This window comes from Trachurus trachurus, assembly GCF_905171665.1.
Source record: "Trachurus trachurus genome assembly, chromosome: 7".
Lineage (NCBI taxonomy): Eukaryota > Metazoa > Chordata > Actinopteri > Carangiformes > Carangidae > Trachurus > Trachurus trachurus.
The window spans coordinates 5704199-5724607 of record NC_139901.1 but is presented as its reverse complement, the minus strand read 5'-3'; the positions used below and the strand labels follow the sequence as shown (position 1 = coordinate 5724607).

Genomic DNA, 20409 nt, shown 5'->3' with positions numbered 1-20409 from the left:
GTGAGAAAAATCCACATTTACATGGATCAATTGTCTGGATTAACCACAAACCAGGTCTGAATAGATGGTCTGGATGGTGGTCTGGTCTCTCCCCTGTAGTTCCCTTGTTGGAGGAACAGATGGAACAGATGTGGAACAACACACATTTGGATGTGAGACTGTAAGTGAGAGACACACAGTGTGTTGCCTCCTCTGACTTCTACTCCGTCAACAGGACACACTCAGGTGGGTGTGGGCTCACTGTGGTGCTTGGCTGTGATTATTCTCCACAAACACACAGACACAGACTAGAACCGTCTCTCAGATGATAATCCCTGCTGCGCGGCTGCATCGCCCTCATTGGTTAATCCCGGTCAGGAGGGAGGTTTATCTGCGCTGTGACTGGTTAATCCGAGGCGCAGCAGTGGGCGGGTTTTAGGGAGGTGTTAAATCGATGTGTTGTCAGGCGTGTTTGTCGTCCGAGGCATTGTAGGGTTGCCATGGAAATAGCGGCCATCTGGTGCCACATCAGGCTTTAGAGAGAGACTAATGGCTGACAGGCGGAGTTTGGACTTTTTGTTTTAATTTCCAAGTTGTTTTTGGTCATCCACACGTTCAGCATGCTGCGTACAGTGTGTTTGTTAATGGTGTGTATCTTTTCACTGGGTCTTAATCTGCACGGAGCCTTTTCCCTCCCTTTGTGTATTTAAGATTATCCTGTGTGTGTAGGGCATCTGCTAAACTCGACACACACACACACAGAGTTTGCTTTTCCAAAGCCCACAGATGTATCACCATGGAAACTATGATGGGAGTTTCCCAGTATTTGTTGTTGTTTATAGATTCTAGAAAGAACTAGAAAATAAGTTGAAGATTTATCAAATATGAAAGATATAGAATTTTCTAAATGATAGAAGAGATTAACTCTAAATATGAATATTAGTCTCAATGGACAAAAATACAGGCAATATGAATATATCTGAACTCACTGTGATGACAAACAGGTTTCAAAGTGTGGAATTTGGCTCAATCGCTTGGCCAATGGGATGAAACTGTGGTGAAACTACAGTCCAGTCCACTACCCCTTACAGAACAACCACATGAACTTCACATGTGATTCACATGTGAAATATTTTGCACATGGGAAACATGTGATTTTGGCCCAGTTTTATGTTAATCATGTGAACCCATTTTCCACATGTGTAACATGTATTACACATCTGCTCTACATGGTAACACATGTGATCACATGTGTAGAGCACATAATAATAATATGTTTAGAAATGTTTCCACATGTGGAAAAATGGGTTCACATGGGAATTCACATAAAATTGGGCCAACACCACATGTTTCCCATGTGCAAATATCACGATTCCCATGTGCAAAATTTATCACATGTGAAGTTCATGTGGTTTTTCTGTAGGGGACAGCCCACTACAGTTCACTGAAGTGCACAAGCAGAACTACACTGTATTGCCTTAATCAGTTTAAACCAGCATAGTAAAATTGTTGACAAACTTATGACATAACTGTACCAATTACTGCCACTAAGTGTGTTTTAAGTGTTTTGATTGATACTGTTGATAATTATCATTTAGAAAGTCATAAAAAAAAAACCTTCAGGGCACATTCAGTTTATTATCTCATCTTCAGATGTCAAAAAGAGTCTCTGATTAATTTCCTGTCAGTCCACTATTTGGCTGTGCTAATGAATTGGCTAATAAATTAATAAAATTGATGATTTCCAATATCTCCGGGGCTGAGTGTTATCCGAACCTGCTGAAGGGGAGCTGCAGTAAGTTAAGATAGAGCACAGGTGCATAAAGATGGCACCATGCAACATATTTTTGGTTTTATCACATGTAGCACAGCTCTGGTGGGAACCTGTGCTCCTGTCAGACCACGAGCAGCATGAATCATCATGTGTTAATTGCTCATCAGAGAGGTGGAGGCCTTGGTGTGAAGACGGCGCGCAGCTCCCGTTGTTCATTTAAACCTACTGTAAAGCAGCAGTCTGGTTTAGTGTGTGTGTGTGTGTGGCTGAATTGGCTTAGTGTGGTCGCTAAGCCTGCTAACCCCCATACACCTGCCGTCTGGCAGGGTCACACCGGTAGTTACTGCTCCAGGCCAGAGGTCAGGAAGTGGATTTCCTGGACCCAAAAAACCTTCAATCTTCTTCTGCAGCACCAGATTTAGTACATGAATATCAAATTCGGTCCGCAGACGCTCACGGAGCCTCTAATCAGCTCACTTCCTGCCTGAAGGCGCTTGTTATTGCCGTAATTAGCTTATCATGAAGCCACAACGCTGTGTGTAAACCATGTGACCCCACGGGGGGTGGAGTTAGTGGTTTTCAAGCTGCGGTATCCAGTATAAAAAACATAACACCAGCCTCACCCTTTCACACTCTTATATTGGTTTAATCAGGCTTTTACCAGATGATTCACCACCACCACCAGTAAGGCATAATATGACTTAACTTAACTTCTAAATGATACCCTTTATAAAAGAGTGGAGCGGGTGCAGTAGGAGTAACAGACCAGACCACAGACAGCAGGAGGAGCTAATAAGTCACTGACTACACTGAACTTTGAGACATAAAATGAGCCAAGGAACAAACTGGTTCACCTACAGGGGATAGCAGCCATTATCCACACAGCAGCCTGTTTAGTAAGTCATCTCATTAAGACATAACTGGAGGCCAGTTAATACGGTCATTATACAGGTTTGAAAGTATTACTGTTCTCTTTCCAGAGTTGTTGTTTTTTTTTTTTGTAAAGACTGCTTGTCTGACCGCCGTGTTTTAACAGAAGTGACTGTGGTTGTGAAAGCAGCAACAGAAGCCGTCACGCACTGTGACCTCAGCGTCATGGTAACACTCACTACTTCCTCTATCAGTTCTGGTGATAGAGAAAAACAATGTCCTAGTTCCATTTACATGGTTCATTAACATTAACAATGTAGATAATAGTGAATTAGCCGCAGAGCTGATATGGTAGATGAGGTTCAGTGCGTGTGATATGATATCAGGCTACTTCTCTTCATTTATTGCCACTGGGGAGTCTGCTGATATCATTTATAGGTTTTTGTTTTTTTTTGTTTTTTAATCTGTCTGTTGAGCAGTTTTGTGTTTGTGGACTGAAAGTGTTTTCAAAATCCGTACAAGGGGTTATTATTTTGTAACAATTTCCCTTTTAATAAGGATAAGGGGAACTGGCACAAACGCCTCACTGCTGCAGGCGGACCTAGGTTTGTGCTACTGGTGCGTCCGGGGAAACAATAAGGAAACAATGATCCAAGTCGCTACTTAGTCTTAGTCTCTGTATTTCACTGAACTCAAAACGCACCCAACGTGGGGCGGCCAATAATAAACAATTACACACAGATCAGATCAACAAAACCCGAAAGCCCTCCCCCCTCCCGCTGTCCATAAAGTCCGAGTCCCAGCTGTGGGAGTGAGTGTGTGCGTGTGGTGTGTATGTGTGTGTGTGGGGCGCGAGCGCACAGTCACTGTCCGTGCCGGCGTGTATGTGTGGGTGTGGGGGGGTGCGCGAGCGCACAGTCAATGTTCGTGCAGGTGTGTGTGTGTGTGTGTGTTGGCACGTGGTGAGGGTGAGTGCGAGAGAGTTTGTTTGTCCTACTGTCCACACGGGAGAGACGCCGCGGCTCCGCCGAGGTGATCACGCCAATCCTCTCCCTCGTCCCGCTTGGCTGAAAACGGGCCCGGCCGTGCGGTGTCCAAACGGGCCTTTACAATCCACCGGTTAATCCACAAGGAAAAGTAAATCCAATGTGCCGCTTCGGAATTTCCGCCACGCCAGCCGTCCAAACGCCGACTGTGTCTCTCTCTCCCCCCCTCCTCCCGACGTCACTTCCCCATTTAAACCCTCGGTTCCACTCAATACACCTGTGCGCATTACGCACGCAACTTACAGCAAAAGACATTCATTCATTCATTACAGGTCCGCACGTCCCCGTGCGCAAACAACAAGGATAATTGATAACCTTCCCAGCCTAATACACAATGAAACAAAACCTGGGGAGCAAATCACCTACCCCAGCTCCAATAGACTATGGCCAGGTAAAATACAGTGGATCACTACATTCCCCCCCCCCCAGCCAGCGGCTTACCAGGGCCATAGTAGGGCTTCATGTCAACAACATTTATGGTGTCCACCTTATCTTTATCAGTTACCCATTTCACACGGTAGTTTACAGGACCCAGCCTTTTCTCTACCCTGACGGGTCCGACCCAGCGGGGTGCCAGCTTGGCAGAGAACTTGGCGGAGGCTTTAGACAGTGGATGTGACCTAATCCAGACCAGGTCCCCGGCAGCAAAGTGTACCTCTTTGCGCCGAGCATTGTAGTACCTGGCTTGTCTGGCTTTGGCCTTACCGACATGTCTTTCCACCTCTCTCAACAAGCATGTATGCGAGTGTAGTGTATGGTATGCAGGTGTGTGGGGTGCAGGTGCATTGTGTACCAGCCGCTCCAGGGGCCCTTTAAGGCTGCGTCCCAGGGCTAACACAGCAGGGGTCACGCCCGTGGTCTCGTGCACTGCCGTGTTGATAGCCAACCGAAACTCTGGCAGCCACCGGTCCCAATCCTGATGGTGGTCCCCCACGTATGAGGCGATCATCGTCTTCAGCGTCCGATTGACCCTTTCCGTGAGGTTGGTCTGAGGATGGTAGGCTGTTGTGAGTTTCTGAGTCACCCCCCATGCGTCACACAAACCCGACAACAGTCGGCTGGTGAACTGCGGACCTCGGTCCGACACCAGATAGGTGGGGACCCCCCAGCGGGTGAAAATGTCATTCCGGAGAATCTGGCAGACCTTGGGTGTCTTAGCGTCCCGTAGCGCGAAGAGCTCGACCCATTTGGTGTAATAGTCCACTACCACCATCAGCACCGAATTCCGGGCTCTGCTGAAAGGGAAAGGGCCCATAAAGTCCACCCCTATCATCTCCCCCGGCGCGGTGACGTCTGGGGTCTGGAGGAGCCCAGCCGGCTTGGTGTTGGAGCCTTTATACTGCTGGCAGGTGTGACAGCCGTGGACATGACTCCAGACATCTGCACGCACGCTGGGCCACCAGGCCACCTCCAGGATCTTCAGCAGGGTCTTCATTCTCCCCAAGTGACCCCCAAATGGACTGTCGTGGAAGTAGGTGAGGAACCTCGCCGCCATAGCCGCCGGAACGACCAGCTGGTAGTTGAATCCCCCATGCCTTGAAGGAACGCCCCGATATAGCACCCCCTGCTGGCGCTGGAAGTGTATCCGTCCAGGGCTGGGCTGGCTGTCAGGCTGTTCCAGTTCTTGGCATTGGGCATCTGACAGCTGCGCTGCTGCAATGTCCTGGAGGGAACTGGGGAGATCGGCCCAATAGGTCTTAGCGACCGCCACACAAACGCTGCCCTCCTCTACCGGTGGTGCCCGGGACAGGGCGTCCGGTACAACATTACAGCAGCCCTTCTTGTAGTGCACCCGAAAGGTGAAGGCCTGTAGTCTCAGGGTCCATCTTGTAAGACGGGATGATGTCTTTGGACAATTGAAGGCCCAAGCCAACGCGCTGTGGTCAGTGTACACATCAAACGTTTCTCCCTCCAGGTAGTGGCGCCACTTCTCTACGGCCCATACCACCGCCAGGCATTCCTTCTCCGAGGTTGAGTACCTCAGCTCCGCACCATGGAGAGCCCGAGAGGCAAAGGCTACGACTCGTTCCTCACCATCCTCGGTCTGTGCCAGGACCGCCCCCAGGCCGATGTCACTGGAGTCACAGTGCACCTGAAATCCCAGGTGTGGTCGCGGCTGAGCTAAGACAGGCGGCGAGAGCAGTACAACTTTAAGATGGTCGAAAGCACACTGACATTGGGACGACCACTCCCAGGGCACTCCCTTCTTCTTGAGGTTGTTAAGTGGGGCAACGAGGTCAGCCAGCCTGGGTATGAACTTGTGATACCACCCTACCATGCCCAGGAATCTTTGGAGGCTCTTCAGATCTGTGGGGACGGGGTATGCTGTTATGGCCGTGACTTTCTCCGGGTCCACCTTCACCCCTTCTCCGGTGACTATGTGCCCCAGGAAGGTGAGTTGACCTTGGAGCAAGTGGCATTTTTTGACATTGAGAGTCAGGTTGGCCTGGTGCAACTTCTGGAGCACCGCCTCCAGGTCCCGCAGATGTTGCTCCTGGGTCCTGGAGAAGACGATAATGTCGTCTATATAGACGAAGCAGATCCTGCCCCTTAGCTCCCCCAGGACCCTCTCCATCAACCGCTGGAAGGTGGCCCCGGCGTTCCTTAACCCGAATGGCATAACCCGGAACTGGAAGAGGCCCATGTGTGTGATCATGGCTGTCTTTTGTTTGCTGTCCTCATCCATGGTCACTTGCCAGTACCCGCTTTTAAGATCTAATGAGCTGAAGTACCGGGCACCTTCCAGGGACTCGAGGATCTCATGCACCAGGGGCATGGGATACGCGTCGTGGTGTGTTTTGGCGTTAAGTCCCCGATAGTCCACACAAAAGCGGGGAGTTTGGTCCTTCCTCGGGACCAACACCACGGGGGACGCCCAGGCTGATGTAGATGGCTCAATCACTCCGTCGTTGAGCATCGTCCGGACCTGCTCCTCAATAACGGCTTGCTTTTGTGGGGACACTCTGTATGCTCTCCTCCTCACTGGCAGTTCATCGGTCGTCAATATCTTATGCTTGATGACGCTGGTGGACCCTTTTGCCTCTGTCCAAACCGTAGACCACTTCTGCAGCAGTGGTCTGACCACCTCCGGCTGATCCTCCAAGAGGGGTACGGCCGTTGGCCCCAGCTCCGCCACATAGAAATGAACTGCTGCGCCGGCCGGCCCCCACTGCAGAGCATCCCGGGTCTTCCGCAGGAACCTGAACTCCCTGCCGCCTGCCACCACATAATGACCGGTGTGGGGCTTCAGGACGATCTGGCCCGCACACATGAAGTCGAGGCCCAGTAACAGAGGCATGCACAGCTGGTCATCGTCTAGCACGTGAATGCACACGCTGACATGGGTTCCCTGGAGGGAAAGGAGTAAGGTGGTCCTGCCCCTGGCCTTACAGCCTTGTCCATTTGCCATCGTGAACTTTGGTATCTCGCTGGGGTTGAGTGTCTCTCTCTCCTGCTTGATACCCCTCCACAGGGTGAAGCTCATCAATGAGTACGTGCTCCCTGTGTCGAGGACGGCATCCCCCCGGGAGCCCCGGATCCCTACCGGCACCACCAGGAGAGAGGGGACCGCCACCATGGCTGCCACATCGCCCTGCCCCCGGCCCCAGCCTGGCGCTGATTTCTTGGCTGCTTTCCGGGGATTACGGTCGGTGTGGCCACCTTGTTGCATCCGGCTCCAGTAATCCTTAGAATTACTCCAGTCCTTTTCGATGAGAGACCCCACCTTCACGAGTTGCTCCACTGTCGACACCACTCCGCGAAGCCCACTAGCCAGTCTAGGGTTGCATGCGCTGAGAATCCGCCGAACCATCTCTTCCTCAGTCATGTCGGGTCTCCACTTTAGGCAGAGCGCCCTATGGTCGTAAGCGAAGTCCCGTAGACACTGAGAGGGTGCTTGGATGTTCGACCGGAGCTGCTCCTCGATTTCCGACTGGTAGTCGGTGGGGAGGAAAGCTTCCAGGAAAGCCTTTTTAAAGGTCGTCCAGTTCCGTATGTTGCGGCGCGTCGCCAGCCACCAGCTCCGAGCAGGCCCCTTCAGAACTGCATTAAGGGTGCCGAGGAGCTCCACGTCACTTAGTGGCCGGAGCGTGAGGAAGTTTTCACACTGCTCCACGAAGTCTGTGACATCGGCAGAATCCCGCGAATCCCCGAACTGGGGAAACTCCAGCCGGATCGGGAGCTTTGCTGATGCCTGCATGGTAGGGAATGACGCATCCGCCTCGGGGGCCAGGAGATTTGGGACGGCCTGGGCCGCAGGGGTGGAGAACCCTGTCGGCCTCCACGGAAACCGGCCCGTGTCCTGGACCCTCCTCCTGAGCTCTTCGTCCCAGCGCTTGTCCCTCCGCCGCATACAGTCTGCCACAATCTGGTCGTGCTCCTGCAGCTTTAAGTCAATATACTCCTTCATCTCCTTCCCCACCGACTGGATCGCCGCTCTGAGGCCCTCCTCTCGGTTAAGGGTACTGTCCACCGCCTCTCTGAGTCTTATATCCAGAGCATCCACACACAGCTGCAATTCCTGCACTAGCTGTGCCAGGCCGGTCGCGGTGGCATCCTCCGCATCCGCTGCAGCCTCTGCAGGACAACGGTCCTCCGCCTGAGGCTCCAGATACAGGGAGTCCAACAGACTTGTCAGTTCTGAGACTGCACTCCTGTCCCCCCTGATGGTGACATGGCGGCCAGGGGGTGCATCGTCGGTAGCGGGTGGCGCCGGTTCAGGAAGTAACTCCTCGAGTGGGGGGACCTCCGCCACTTGCTCCTCGCTGCTCCCTGTGGACCCCTGCTGGCTTATTAAGGACATACTGCCCCCTGGAGCGACAGTGGAATGAAGGTGAAGTATGTGTAAGGCTGTATTGTATGTGAATTAGTGTGTATGCGTGGAAGTGACAGCAGTGGCGGAATACTAAAATGCTACAGCGTTCAACCAGTAACAGTAATAATTCCTATCAATGATAATATTAATCCCCAATATCACCTGTTATTATTACCACAGGTGAAAAACAAAACTATGCACAAGGTAGCACAGCTGAACTCAGTAACTGCTCACAGCAATACAGGTAAATCACACATTCAGATAAGGAAAACAAAATAAATCCCCTTTGCACCAAACGTACATATAACCACAAAACCTGTATTTAAACAATCCAGTTCCCCGTACGGGCCACCACTCTGTAACAATTTCCCTTTTAATAAGGATAAGGGGAACTGGCACAAACGCCTCACTGCTGCAGGCGGACCTAGGTTTGTGCTACTGGTGCGTCCGGGGAAACAATAAGGAAACAATGATCCAAGTCGCTACTTAGTCTTAGTCTCTGTATTTCACTGAACTCAAAACGCACCCAACGTGGGGCGGCCAATAATAAACAATTACACACAGATCAGATCAACAAAACCCGAAAGCCCTCCCCCCTCCCGCTGTCCATAAAGTCCGAGTCCCAGCTGTGGGAGTGAGTGTGTGCGTGTGGTGTGTATGTGTGTGTGTGGGGCGCGAGCGCACAGTCACTGTCCGTGCCGGCGTGTATGTGTGGGTGTGGGGGGGTGCGCGAGCGCACAGTCAATGTTCGTGCAGGTGTGTGTGTGTGTGTGTGTTGGCACGTGGTGAGGGTGAGTGCGAGAGAGTTTGTTTGTCCTACTGTCCACACGGGAGAGACGCCGCGGCTCCGCCGAGGTGATCACGCCAATCCTCTCCCTCGTCCCGCTTGGCTGAAAACGGGCCCGGCCGTGCGGTGTCCAAACGGGCCTTTACAATCCACCGGTTAATCCACAAGGAAAAGTAAATCCAATGTGCCGCTTCGGAATTTCCGCCACGCCAGCCGTCCAAACGCCGACTGTGTCTCTCTCTCCCCCCCTCCTCCCGACGTCACTTCCCCATTTAAACCCTCGGTTCCACTCAATACACCTGTGCGCATTACGCACGCAACTTACAGCAAAAGACATTCATTCATTCATTACAGGTCCGCACGTCCCCGTGCGCAAACAACAAGGATAATTGATAACCTTCCCAGCCTAATACACAATGAAACAAAACCTGGGGAGCAAATCACCTACCCCAGCTCCAATAGACTATGGCCAGGTAAAATACAGTGGATCACTACAATTTCTGTCATTTTTGCCTGTAAATACTGAAAACTACCTGTGATCACTTCCCACAGGTTTTCACAGTTTCCATTTAGTTTCTAGATGGCACTTCAGACTGCAGCAGCTGCTGTAGGTCATCCAACTCATAAATACTGTAGAACATCAGCTTACCAGTCAAGTCACATACCTTTAACCACTTTGAACTTCTTCCTGGTCCCACTGAAAGCTCCACATCAAGGCCTCCTTCTCATCACTGCTTCCACCGTCACGTCCTCTTCATTAAAGTCAGGTTCTTTCAGGACACAGATTGTGAATCTCTGTTCTGTACACTTGCTCAGCCCTCCCATCAAAGCAGCATGTTTGCTGTCAGTGTCAGTGTTTGGTCTTCATCATCATTTCAAGTTCTGCTCCATAGTCTTTTCTTTCTTTTTTTGTGATCAAATGTTTTATTAGAATTTGAAAGGCATATTATACATTCAACAGCACAGTAGCAGTCAAAAATGTTAAAACACTAAACAACACAAAAGATCAGTGGACTATAGGAAGGATAACCAGCCTCTAAAAACTACGCACTATGAAGTAGTGAAGAAGCACATACATCTTCTAATATAAGCATAAACACAGACATATACACTACAGTCTTACATACAACCAAATCCACTTGCATAACCCTGGGGGTACACGTACTCGTGGTTGGGAATCACTGATCTAGCCCATCAGGAAGGAAGCCGCTGCTGAGTGTAATTCTGTGAGCTGCACACTGAGGCCATCCTCCACACCTCACAGCCACACCTCCAAGTCTCAAAGACAGAAAAGCATTCAACTTTGTTCATGACACAGAAAAAGGTTTCTCAACTTGTATGTAGAAACACTGAATATTGACCCTCAGGAGACAGCGGCTTGAATTATTTATAGAAAAAAGATCCTCTAATTATGACTTCTTTATGGGGTTTGTAATGCATGTTGGTCAATTTCAACCATTTAAAGACACACATTGCATTCTGGGAAACTATTCCACTGTTCACTTTGAAATTGAATCAGTGAATCAAGAAAAAGAGTGCAATTACCTGTTATAATTTGTGGCCCTGCCATTTAAATAAAACTAGAAAGAGCATTTCCTGAAGAAAATGCGTGTGAATGCTGAAAGCCATTGTTGAAGCCATGCTGAATTAGCAGAAGAATTTGACAAAGAGAGCAAGTTTAGGAATGACATGCAATAAATATTTCTGAAGCAAGAATCAAACCCATGACCCCATGATTGTTAACCTGATAGTCTAACCTCTTGGCCACACACCACCTGAAGTTCAATGAGCTCTATGATATCATAAACCAAAGACTGTCAGATGATAGCTGAAAGTCTTGTGAACAATTTACAAGTTGAATCAAGTGTGTAGCTAAAAGTATGTTAAAGTAATACACATTGAAAAGTGTGAAATTTGTCAGAAATGCTCATGTGCTTTGTTTCCGCGAGAATATGTACCGGTCTACCGGACCCTCCAGCTCATCAGCCCTTTGTTTCTCCTTCTGCCTGACAGGTGTGTGAGAGAGACAGAGAGAGAGAGCAAGTGAGTGAGCGAGAGACAGAGAGAGAGAGAGGCCATGGAGCAGCAGAGACAGAGGACTCTCTCCACATCAGGAGAATCGCTGTATGTCGTGCTGGGAGTCGACAAGAACGCCACGCCAGAGGACATCAAGAAGTGTTACAGGTGAGAGAGTGAATGATGCTGAGATAACACCACCACCACCACACCTGTGTCCACTGGAACCACCTCTGCTGAACCTGCAGCATGTTGGGGTCGTGGGTCCAGGCAAGGCCAATCTGTTTGTAGATAGCACAATTCATCCAGCAGCAGGTAATTCAAAGTTCTTTACAGAGGCATAAAAATACATTAGAATCATAGTAGGGATTTCACGATTGTTTGTTTTTACAATTAATCGCAGCATTAAAGCCCCAGTCTGTAACTTATTTGCCTTTTTATTAGCGAAAATCAAATATGTCTTTCATAAATACGTATTTCACTGAAGTCGAATCACACCTGCATACAAATGAAAGCTTTCTCGTACCTTAGAATGAGTTGTTACAAGTCCTTACAAATACACACTGTAAGTGGGCGACGCACCGAACCGAGGCTGCCATGTTGCATCGCCATTTTTTACGTTCAGTGGCAGCGTGACCGTAGGTAACCATAGAAACTCACCGGAGCTGTGGGCTCGGCCTGTTAAAACTGTCACCACTGTGTAGTGTGAGGAAGGACGGAGGCACTGGTGTTGCATTCAGGAGCAGTCAGGCAGACGGCCGTCGGCAAACCAACCAGATGTCATTTTACTCAACAAAAGAAAGACGGTAAAACGTGGGTCAGGTAAACAATACGACATCACCATGACAACATATTGTCACGCCTGTATTGTTTTGCCTCGTGCTGGTGGACCACTTGTTTACATAGACGCTTGTTTATCCTGTTACATGCAGCGTCTGTTGTCTGTCTGACGTCTGCCCGATTTCACGTGAATGCAACATCAAGACGTTCCGATATGCAACCGCACCGCAAGATGGGGAAAATTCCTACATATTATACCTTTAATGTCATAAAGGTTCATAAATACCGTCACTTTCCAAAAAAGATTATGTCGGAACCACATCAGCAGATTAGTTCCAACACACACGGAACTAAAGTTACACAACAACTAAAGTAACTTTGTTTTGGTTCCTGCCAGTTGCAAAACAGAGACCTGCCTGAGTGTTCAAACGGCTCGTCAGTCTGTAATACATGCCGCCAAAAAGTAGCAGCTAAAGGAGGAAATATATCTACTGTATGTATCACCACATGTGGGATACTCACCCGTATACAGTATGTACACAAAGTAAAAGTAATGCACAGTAACTGGGTACAATTAAGTAAAAAAAACAAAACAAAAAAACTATAAAAATAAAACTTAAACATTTGGTATAGATGACAATTAATGACTTAAATATTTCAAACATTTCCCCTGGGGGATTAGTAATTGGTAATATTATAATAGATACTTCAGATATTTTGTCTAATTAGTAATGTATTTATATTTTGACTATATTTGTTTTTTACACATTCATACTGTTGTGAAATTAATTAATGCATAATAATTGTGATAATCGTAATACTGTGATTATTTCTCTGTCAGTCGTACCAAGAAAATCCATAATCATGACATCCCTAAAACATAGACGATAAGAATACATTTAAAAGCAAAAGAGATAAATAAACGGTTTAAGAGACAATAAATGATCAAAATCATTCACATAATGTCATGAAGTTGAGTAAAAGCTGCAGTTTGAGCAGACCTCAGGTCAGCAGTCCACACAGGAGGAGCAGAATAACTGAACGCTGCTTCACTTTGTTTGGTTCTGGTTCTGGGAACACACAGTAGACCCGTCCCAGACCACCTGAGGGGTCCGGATGCTTCATATGGACCTAATAAATCCAGCGCATAATTTGGTGTGGGGCCATTCAACAGTCAGCCAGTGTAGTGATCTGAGCACCGGTTTAAATGTGATCCAGTTTCCTGGTGTGTCAGGACTCTGGCAGCAGCATTCTGGATCAGCTGCAGCTGTCCAATTGATATTTTAGTTTAGACCTGTACAGACACTATTACAATAGTCCAGTCCACTGCAAATGAATGCATGGACACCCTGCAATATGTTTTTTTCAGGTGGTAACAGGCAGATTTGTTCCTTTAACTGTGGGACTGTCACCACTAGAGGGCGTCAGAGGTCTGTCATCAACTTTTTGACTGTCAAAAGGATTCTGAAAAACCAGAACCATATATAAAGAACATATTTAAATCACAAGTTGTAAAGATGTAAACTGTTTCGAATGTTTCTGAATTTATCCCCCCTCCCCCCCTTTTCACAGGAAACTGGCTTTGAAGTTCCACCCAGATAAGAACCCAGACAACCCAGACGCAGCCGAGAAGTTTAAGGAAATCAACAACGCCCACTCCATACTGGTGGACACCACCAAGAAGAACATCTACGACAAATACGGCTCCCTGGGGCTCTACGTCGCCGAACAGTTTGGAGAGGAGAACGTCAACACCTACTTTGTTCTGTCCAGCTGGTGGGCGAAGGTAAGGTGGACAGGACGTCTCCGTCTTTGACACACTTCCAAGGTGTCGCACCCGATGCCTCAGTGCTCCCACTACAAACCATTTTGCTCCATGTTTTACGTGTAAGAATAGGGAGGGGTCGCACTGTGACCTGGTGGCGCAGCTCACTTTGATGGCTCGCCAATGTCCCATGTTGCCAGTGCCAGATCGATTCCCGACGGTGCCGATCTGTACTGCTCACAGATCGGGTCAGATCGCGGTTTTGGGTCACGGATTGGATCATTTTTTGATCGGGGGGGGGGGGGGGGGGGGGTTGTAATTAGGGCTGGGTATCGATTCAAATTTCAAGAATCAATTCAATTTCGATTCTTAAGATTGAGAATCAATTATTTCGATTCGATTCGATTCGATTTGGGAAAGTGTTATTAAAACCGTTTTTTGACCTTTACCTGATTTGAGACATTGGGACAGTAACCTGGTGCATTATTATAAATATGAAATTCACCCAAAAACTGTTGCTGTTGAATACAAATGTACTTTTATTTAAATTTTGTCATGGCCGTTTGGCCCACAAACAGCTGTGAACATGAACAACTTGAGATAGTGAAGTGTAGGGTCACACACAGTAAACTAGACTGCATGTTGTGCACTCTCCAGTCAGAAGTACACATGTTAACACATTTTAAATTGCCTGTTTATTTGGCTGGAGCAGATGTTCTCACATTACATGCACAACTTTTTTCATCAACTGATCCGCAGACCACTTGCATGCCGACCCATAGTGAGCGATGCGAACGGATCAACAATGATCCGTTGCAACACTAATCACAGTATTGATGAAATCCAATGACGGTTCTCCACTCCCGTCCCTGCTCCTCTGACGCTGCTCTGTACCATCCATGTAACCTCTGTTAACCTCTCCCTCTGCCCTCTTCACCCCTCAGGCCTTGTTCGTCTTCTGCTGCCTAACCACAGGCTGTTACTTCTGCTGTTGCCTGTGCTGCTGCTGTAACTGCTGCTGTGGGAAATGTAAACCTCGACCGCCCATGGACCAGGAGCCCGAGTTCTACGTGTCCCCCGAGGACCTGGAGGCCCAGATGACCGCCGACGAGAGAGGTGAGCGCTCCCTGCCTTTGTCCAGCACGTTGGATTTGTAAAGATCTGCAGCACTTGTAACCTTGAAGGCAACGCAAGGCAATTTTATTTGTATAGCCCGTTTTTACAAACGGTTTGTCTCAAAGGGCTTTACACAGCATCATAACAACATCCTCTGCCCTTAGACCCTCACATCGACTGAGGAAAAACTCAATAGAAAACCCTTTTAACAGGGAAAAATCGGAGAAACCTCAGGGTGAGCAACAGAGGAGGGATCCCTCACCCAGGACAGGCAGAAGTGCAATAGATGTTGTATACAGACAAGAAAAACAGTTTATGAGGAGAGGAGAGGAGAGGAGAGGAGAGGAGAGGAGAGGAGAGGAGAGGAGAGGAGAGGAGAGGAGAGGAGAGAGGGCTCCATGTAACCAGATGTGTCCGCCAGCAGTCTAAGTCTATAGCAGCGTAGCTATAAAATGGTTCAGAGCTACCTGAACCAGCCCTAACTAAAAGCTCTGTTGTAGATGAAGGTCTTAAGCCTAGACTTAAATGTAGTTAGAGTGTCTGCCTCTTTGACCCATGGAGAGAGCTGGTTCCACAGTAAAGGAGCCCGGTAACTGAAGGCTCTACCTCCCAGTCTGTTTTTAGAGATACTGGGAGTCACTAACAGACCTGCATTCTGGGAGCGGAGTGCTCTGGTAGGACAGTAAGGAATGATGAGGTCTTTCAGATAAGATAGAGCTTTGTCATTAAGAGCCTTGTAGGTCAGCAGAAGGATGATGATAAATGCATGGACCAGTTTCTCAGCATCACTCTGGGAGAGGTTATTCCTAAACTTGGCTATAGTGCGCAGGTGAACGAGGACAAGGACTAGGACTAGGAAAGAGGTCTTAGTCACATGCTTCATGTGGGAGCTGAGGGAAAGATCCTGTGCAAAGATGACTCCAAGGTTCCTCGCAGTTGTCCTTGAGTTCAGGGCGATGTCATCCAGAGAAGCAATCTGATTCAAAAATGTGTCCCTGAGATGTTTAGGTCCAAACACAAAAACTAAATTCATGCAAAACCACTGATGCGTGTTCCCTTCAGGGGCAGTTTTTCTGTAAGCAGTCTCTGCATTTGCCTCAAAAACAACTCTGTCTCGTAACATCCCATTATTATCTCCTAGTGTGGTGAATGTGCAGGTCACAACTTGTCCACCAGAGCGTTTTGGAGTTGTTGGATTGTGTATTTGATGAGTTTGATGAGGGAAACCAAGAAATCCCATTAGCCTCCGTAGCGTAGCTCTGAGCAGCTCGCGACTCTGCTCCGCCATTCTAAAAACAGCTTGCACCGACAATTAAAAGGTAATGAACCTACTCCTAAAACTATAGGGATTATGGCAATGGGCCAATTTGCCAAAATGTTGAACTATCCCTTTAACATAAGAACATTAGAAATTTGAATCTGATTCGGGGGGGAAGATTGACAGCCCTAGAGGACATCCAGGATTTGATGTCTTTCAAGCAGATTGATGAGGCGGCCTCTGTCATCTGGCTCTATCGATAAGTAGAGCTGAGCGTAACAATGAAAATGCTGGCCTTTTGAGATTTTATTCTTTAGGGCTTGTCTGTAAAAGTTCATATGCTGTCCATTTTGTTTGTTTTTCCTCCCCAGATGGCGGTGAGCCCATCGTGATGCAGCCATCCTCCGCCACAGAATCCACCCAGCTCACCTCCGATGCCCACCACAGCTACAGGACCGACGCATACTAAACACACCCGCGCACACATTCAGAACCACAGCTGATACATACACACACACACACAAATAAGCAGCACCTTGTTGTCAGTTCATCTGCAGCAGTTATTATTCATACTACCACACATACACATACACACACACCAGCAAACAGTACACACATCTCTGACGGATAGCGTTGGCTCACCAGCTCAGCCTAAGCCTCTCTCTGTCTCTGTGTTTAAATTCAACTTGAGGTGGAATGAGGAGGAAGGGAAAGATGAGAGGAGGAGGAGGAGGAGGAGGAGGAGGAGAGAAGAATAAACTTTAATGTGACGACACACAATCACACACACAGATGCAGAGGTTGGCTCCGTTTTATTACGCAGTGTAACAGATGAGCTCTGCAGGATGTAAACGCTCTTCGCCACTTAAGGCATTAAATAGTGTTTTCCCTCCTTACAGTTTTGTTATTGTGAGCACCAGCACAGGGAAGCTGAAACCTTTCTGCTCTCTACATTAACATCATATCAGTTTCTTTACCCACACGTGTCATTTTGAGGTTATTCGTTTAGGACTTTAATTTGCACGTCTCCTTCGAGAAACTCTTGGTCTCCCTCTGCTCCACGCTGTGGAAGTAGGTCAGTAACCCCCGTCTGCGTCTTATCTGAGGAGCTGATAGGACTGGGTGGTGGTGGTGGTGGGGGGTGGAGGTGTTTATTTGTCCTCAGTACCCTTATGAACAAGACCACCACCCCTCCTCCTCCTCCTCTGCGCGGAGAGCAGCTCACACTTCAACAGGTGCCACGCCGGCGTCGATCCCACCTCCCTCCCTCTTAAATCAAACAGGACGGTGCATCCTCACGCTGCAGGCTTCGCTGCTTCTTTCAAAACCAACAATTTACCCACTGGAGGGTTCCTAAAGATTTGATCTAATCATGGTTGATGGGTGCAGAGTGCAGCCACCCGTTAGTATGTCAGCTCTCTCTGTCATCCAGCGCAGTCACTGTCAGCCAGAGGAGGTTTCACATACCTCTGGAAAGTGTGCAGCTGCTGGAACTGAATCTCAAACAGTTCACACGTGTCTGTGAAACCCGACAGAATAGATAGCTGTAAATCAACACCAGAGCATCATGGGTCCGCTAAAGTCATCCACTGATCAGGTTCTCTATTATACTTTTAAAATCAAGTAATTGCACCGCCTCAGTAAGTAGATTTGCTGTGATCGCTCCTCCTCTTCTCTCCTTCCTCCTCCGCTTCTGTTCACTTTCTCTTTTGTAAAGGGTTGAGCCCCCCACACCCTCAGTTCGCATCTAAAGCTGCTTGTGTTTGAGCCACAAAGTCCAGTGTTATTAGCAGAGATGTTTCCCATACAAATAACACACCTACATACACAAGCACACACACAGATTGAGCCCCGTTTTTGTTAGTTTTTAGTTTCCAATTTGTTTTGTGAGGAAGTTAAAAAATGCTGTACATGTTGTGTAAACTGTATGTTTAGATTTCACTGTTATGTCTTTGAGTTGGTCGGAAATTTGACTCTTTTTTTTCTGTTCTTCTCTGTAGATTTGCTTGTCATTGTTTTTGTTTTTCTTATTTATGTTAATGAAGGGAGGATACCAATATCCAAAGTCTTACTTGTTCATGTGGCAGCAGTTTAGTAGATTATACAAATGGAAAGCAGTTTCCATCAGACTGATGAGTTAGGACATGATTATGCTTTTTTTTTTTTTTGACTTGTGACACATGAATATCACTCTCTCTCTTTCTCTGCTTTAGTAGAAAACACATGCATTGAGGTTGTTTGTGTCAATTTTGTAAGAAAAAAAACTCCTCACACCTTCATCAGATCAAAACAGTCCAATTTGCTGACTCTATTTTCGTTGGTCGCTCAATCAAACACACACTCATTATGTATACATTAGCATGTACATATCATGAGAAAGTGCAATAAGAGCTTTCACAGCTGTCCTCCGGTTCCCAGATTTCCAATTTTTAAATGGATCAGGAAATCTGCAGGATCGTAAAAAAAATATGTAATTTCAGGCCAAAAAGAAGAATTAGATCATTAGGAGATGTCCTCGTCAAAGCCCATAAAGTCTTTGTTACATCTGAGTTCATTTTAACACTAAGAGCAGGTTGTGTGATTGTTATTCCCTCCTATTTAAGTTTAATTTTCAAGTCATTTTTCCTGTCTTTTTCAAGCCTTTTAATGAAACCTGCAGATTCTGTTTTAACCAAATTTATATTCACCTGATACTTATTGGGCTTCATGTCATGTGATCACAGACCACTGAAATGTCACTGTTAAAATCCTCGATATCTCTCTGTCATTTTTCTTCTACTGATCAAACATGCAACCAGAGTCTGAGTGAATGTGGCGTGAAGTCAAGAAGCTTCCACTGTTGATCCAAAACAGTAACAATAACAAGAACTGATGTGTGGATATAGGAATCAGATGATAACAATATCGAAGCATTATTTTATTTATTTTGTTTTTTCTTATCTTTTTAATAATTGATTAACAATTAGCTGGTATATCAAAGGGGATGTATAGAATTTTAGATGTGAACCATTTTGACGAAAATGTGACAAAATGGCAGACCTGCTGTATATACACGCAGTGGCACAGTACATAGAGATGTAGAGGTTTCTGTTTTTAGCATGGACTAATGTTTTCGTCTGTCAGGCAGACGTTTGGGTAAATTAAGTATCTGATGTACTGTTGTAAAATAAATGTTTCTGATGCTTCAGAGTCTCTTTCTCATTGTGAGTTTCTTTGAGTATTAAGTGAAGGTTTGTATTATTCCCTAACCCTAATGCCTGACGTGTTGTGTTCTGCTGTGATAATTAATGTTAAAGGAAGCATTTAAACCTTGAAAACAAGAGGACCCAGACTATTTCCCTGTGGTGCACCACAAGGCACACTTATCAAAACAGCAGTATATCATCTTTTATTCCATTCATTCTTCATCCTTGTCGAATCCTGGTGCAGACATTACCCACAATGCAACCTTGAGTTTAGCCTGAGATGTGTGCATGTTGTGTTAGTAGTGGCTAAAGTAGCCTGGAGACTGTAGCCTTAAGCAAATATGAGGAGTGGAGGATTTCCACATGCAGTAGCACTCCTCTAGTTTAGTTTAGTTTAGTTTAGTTTATTTACCGTAGTTTAATACAGGACCGTGTACAATAGGCTACCATTGATCAATTGTATAGAGCAACGAAAGGATGGTTGTACCAGATTTAGCCTCAGCAGCTAATTTCCATCTATCTACACCTGTAAACTCATATATAACTCATATAGGTAAAACAAATGGAGTTGCCATTCCGACATTTGCAGCCCTCAGTTATAACAGATTATGAGTTAAATTTCATTGGTTGATGATACGTATGTCATTGATAAATATCCTGATGTGTAAATTTCTATCAACATATTTAGATGTCCTGTGTGGGACATCACATGGTGTACTATAAGATTTAAGTCATGTGAAATGGCTGTCTCTTATTTTGAAAATCTTTAAAATAATTCCTTTCAAATATTTGTTAGCTACCACAAAACATAACAACAGATAGGCTATAATACTGTGATAATGTAGCCTATAGTTGTCTAATGAAAACACTTAAAGGAGGCATGTAGAATACAAAGGGGACCAAGACAAGAGCCTTGTGGAACTCCACAGGCTAGTTAATGTAATAATGTTACAGAGGTTTTAATTGTCAGAAATACTGTAAATAAATTAATAGTTAAGTCTGTAAACCTGCTCACCACTC

The 20409-nt window shown here is 46.7% G+C and overlaps 1 protein-coding gene across 3 annotated transcripts in view; it reads left to right on the top strand.

The window, feature by feature from the left end:
* LOC310989026 (dnaJ homolog subfamily C member 5-like) overlaps positions 1–19394 on the top strand; it is a 35864-nt gene extending 16470 nt beyond the window's left edge. Inside the window, exons 1-5 of one of the 3 annotated variants that reach the window (XM_083975878.1) lie at positions 2400–2437; positions 11283–11453; positions 13638–13851; positions 14775–14946; positions 16576–19394. In XM_083975878.1, the coding sequence (XP_083832004.1) occupies positions 11347–11453; positions 13638–13851; positions 14775–14946; positions 16576–16673 (591 nt within the window). In that variant the 5' untranslated portion in view covers positions 2400–2437; positions 11283–11346 and the 3' untranslated portion in view covers positions 16674–19394. Of the gene's footprint in view, positions 1–2399; positions 2438–2517; positions 2650–11282; positions 11454–13637; positions 13852–14774; positions 14947–16575 lie in introns of those variants that run through there. The other 2 variants (XM_083975877.1, XM_083975876.1) reach the window with 2 other exon arrangements.
* The last annotated feature ends 1015 nt before the right edge of the window (positions 19395–20409 follow it).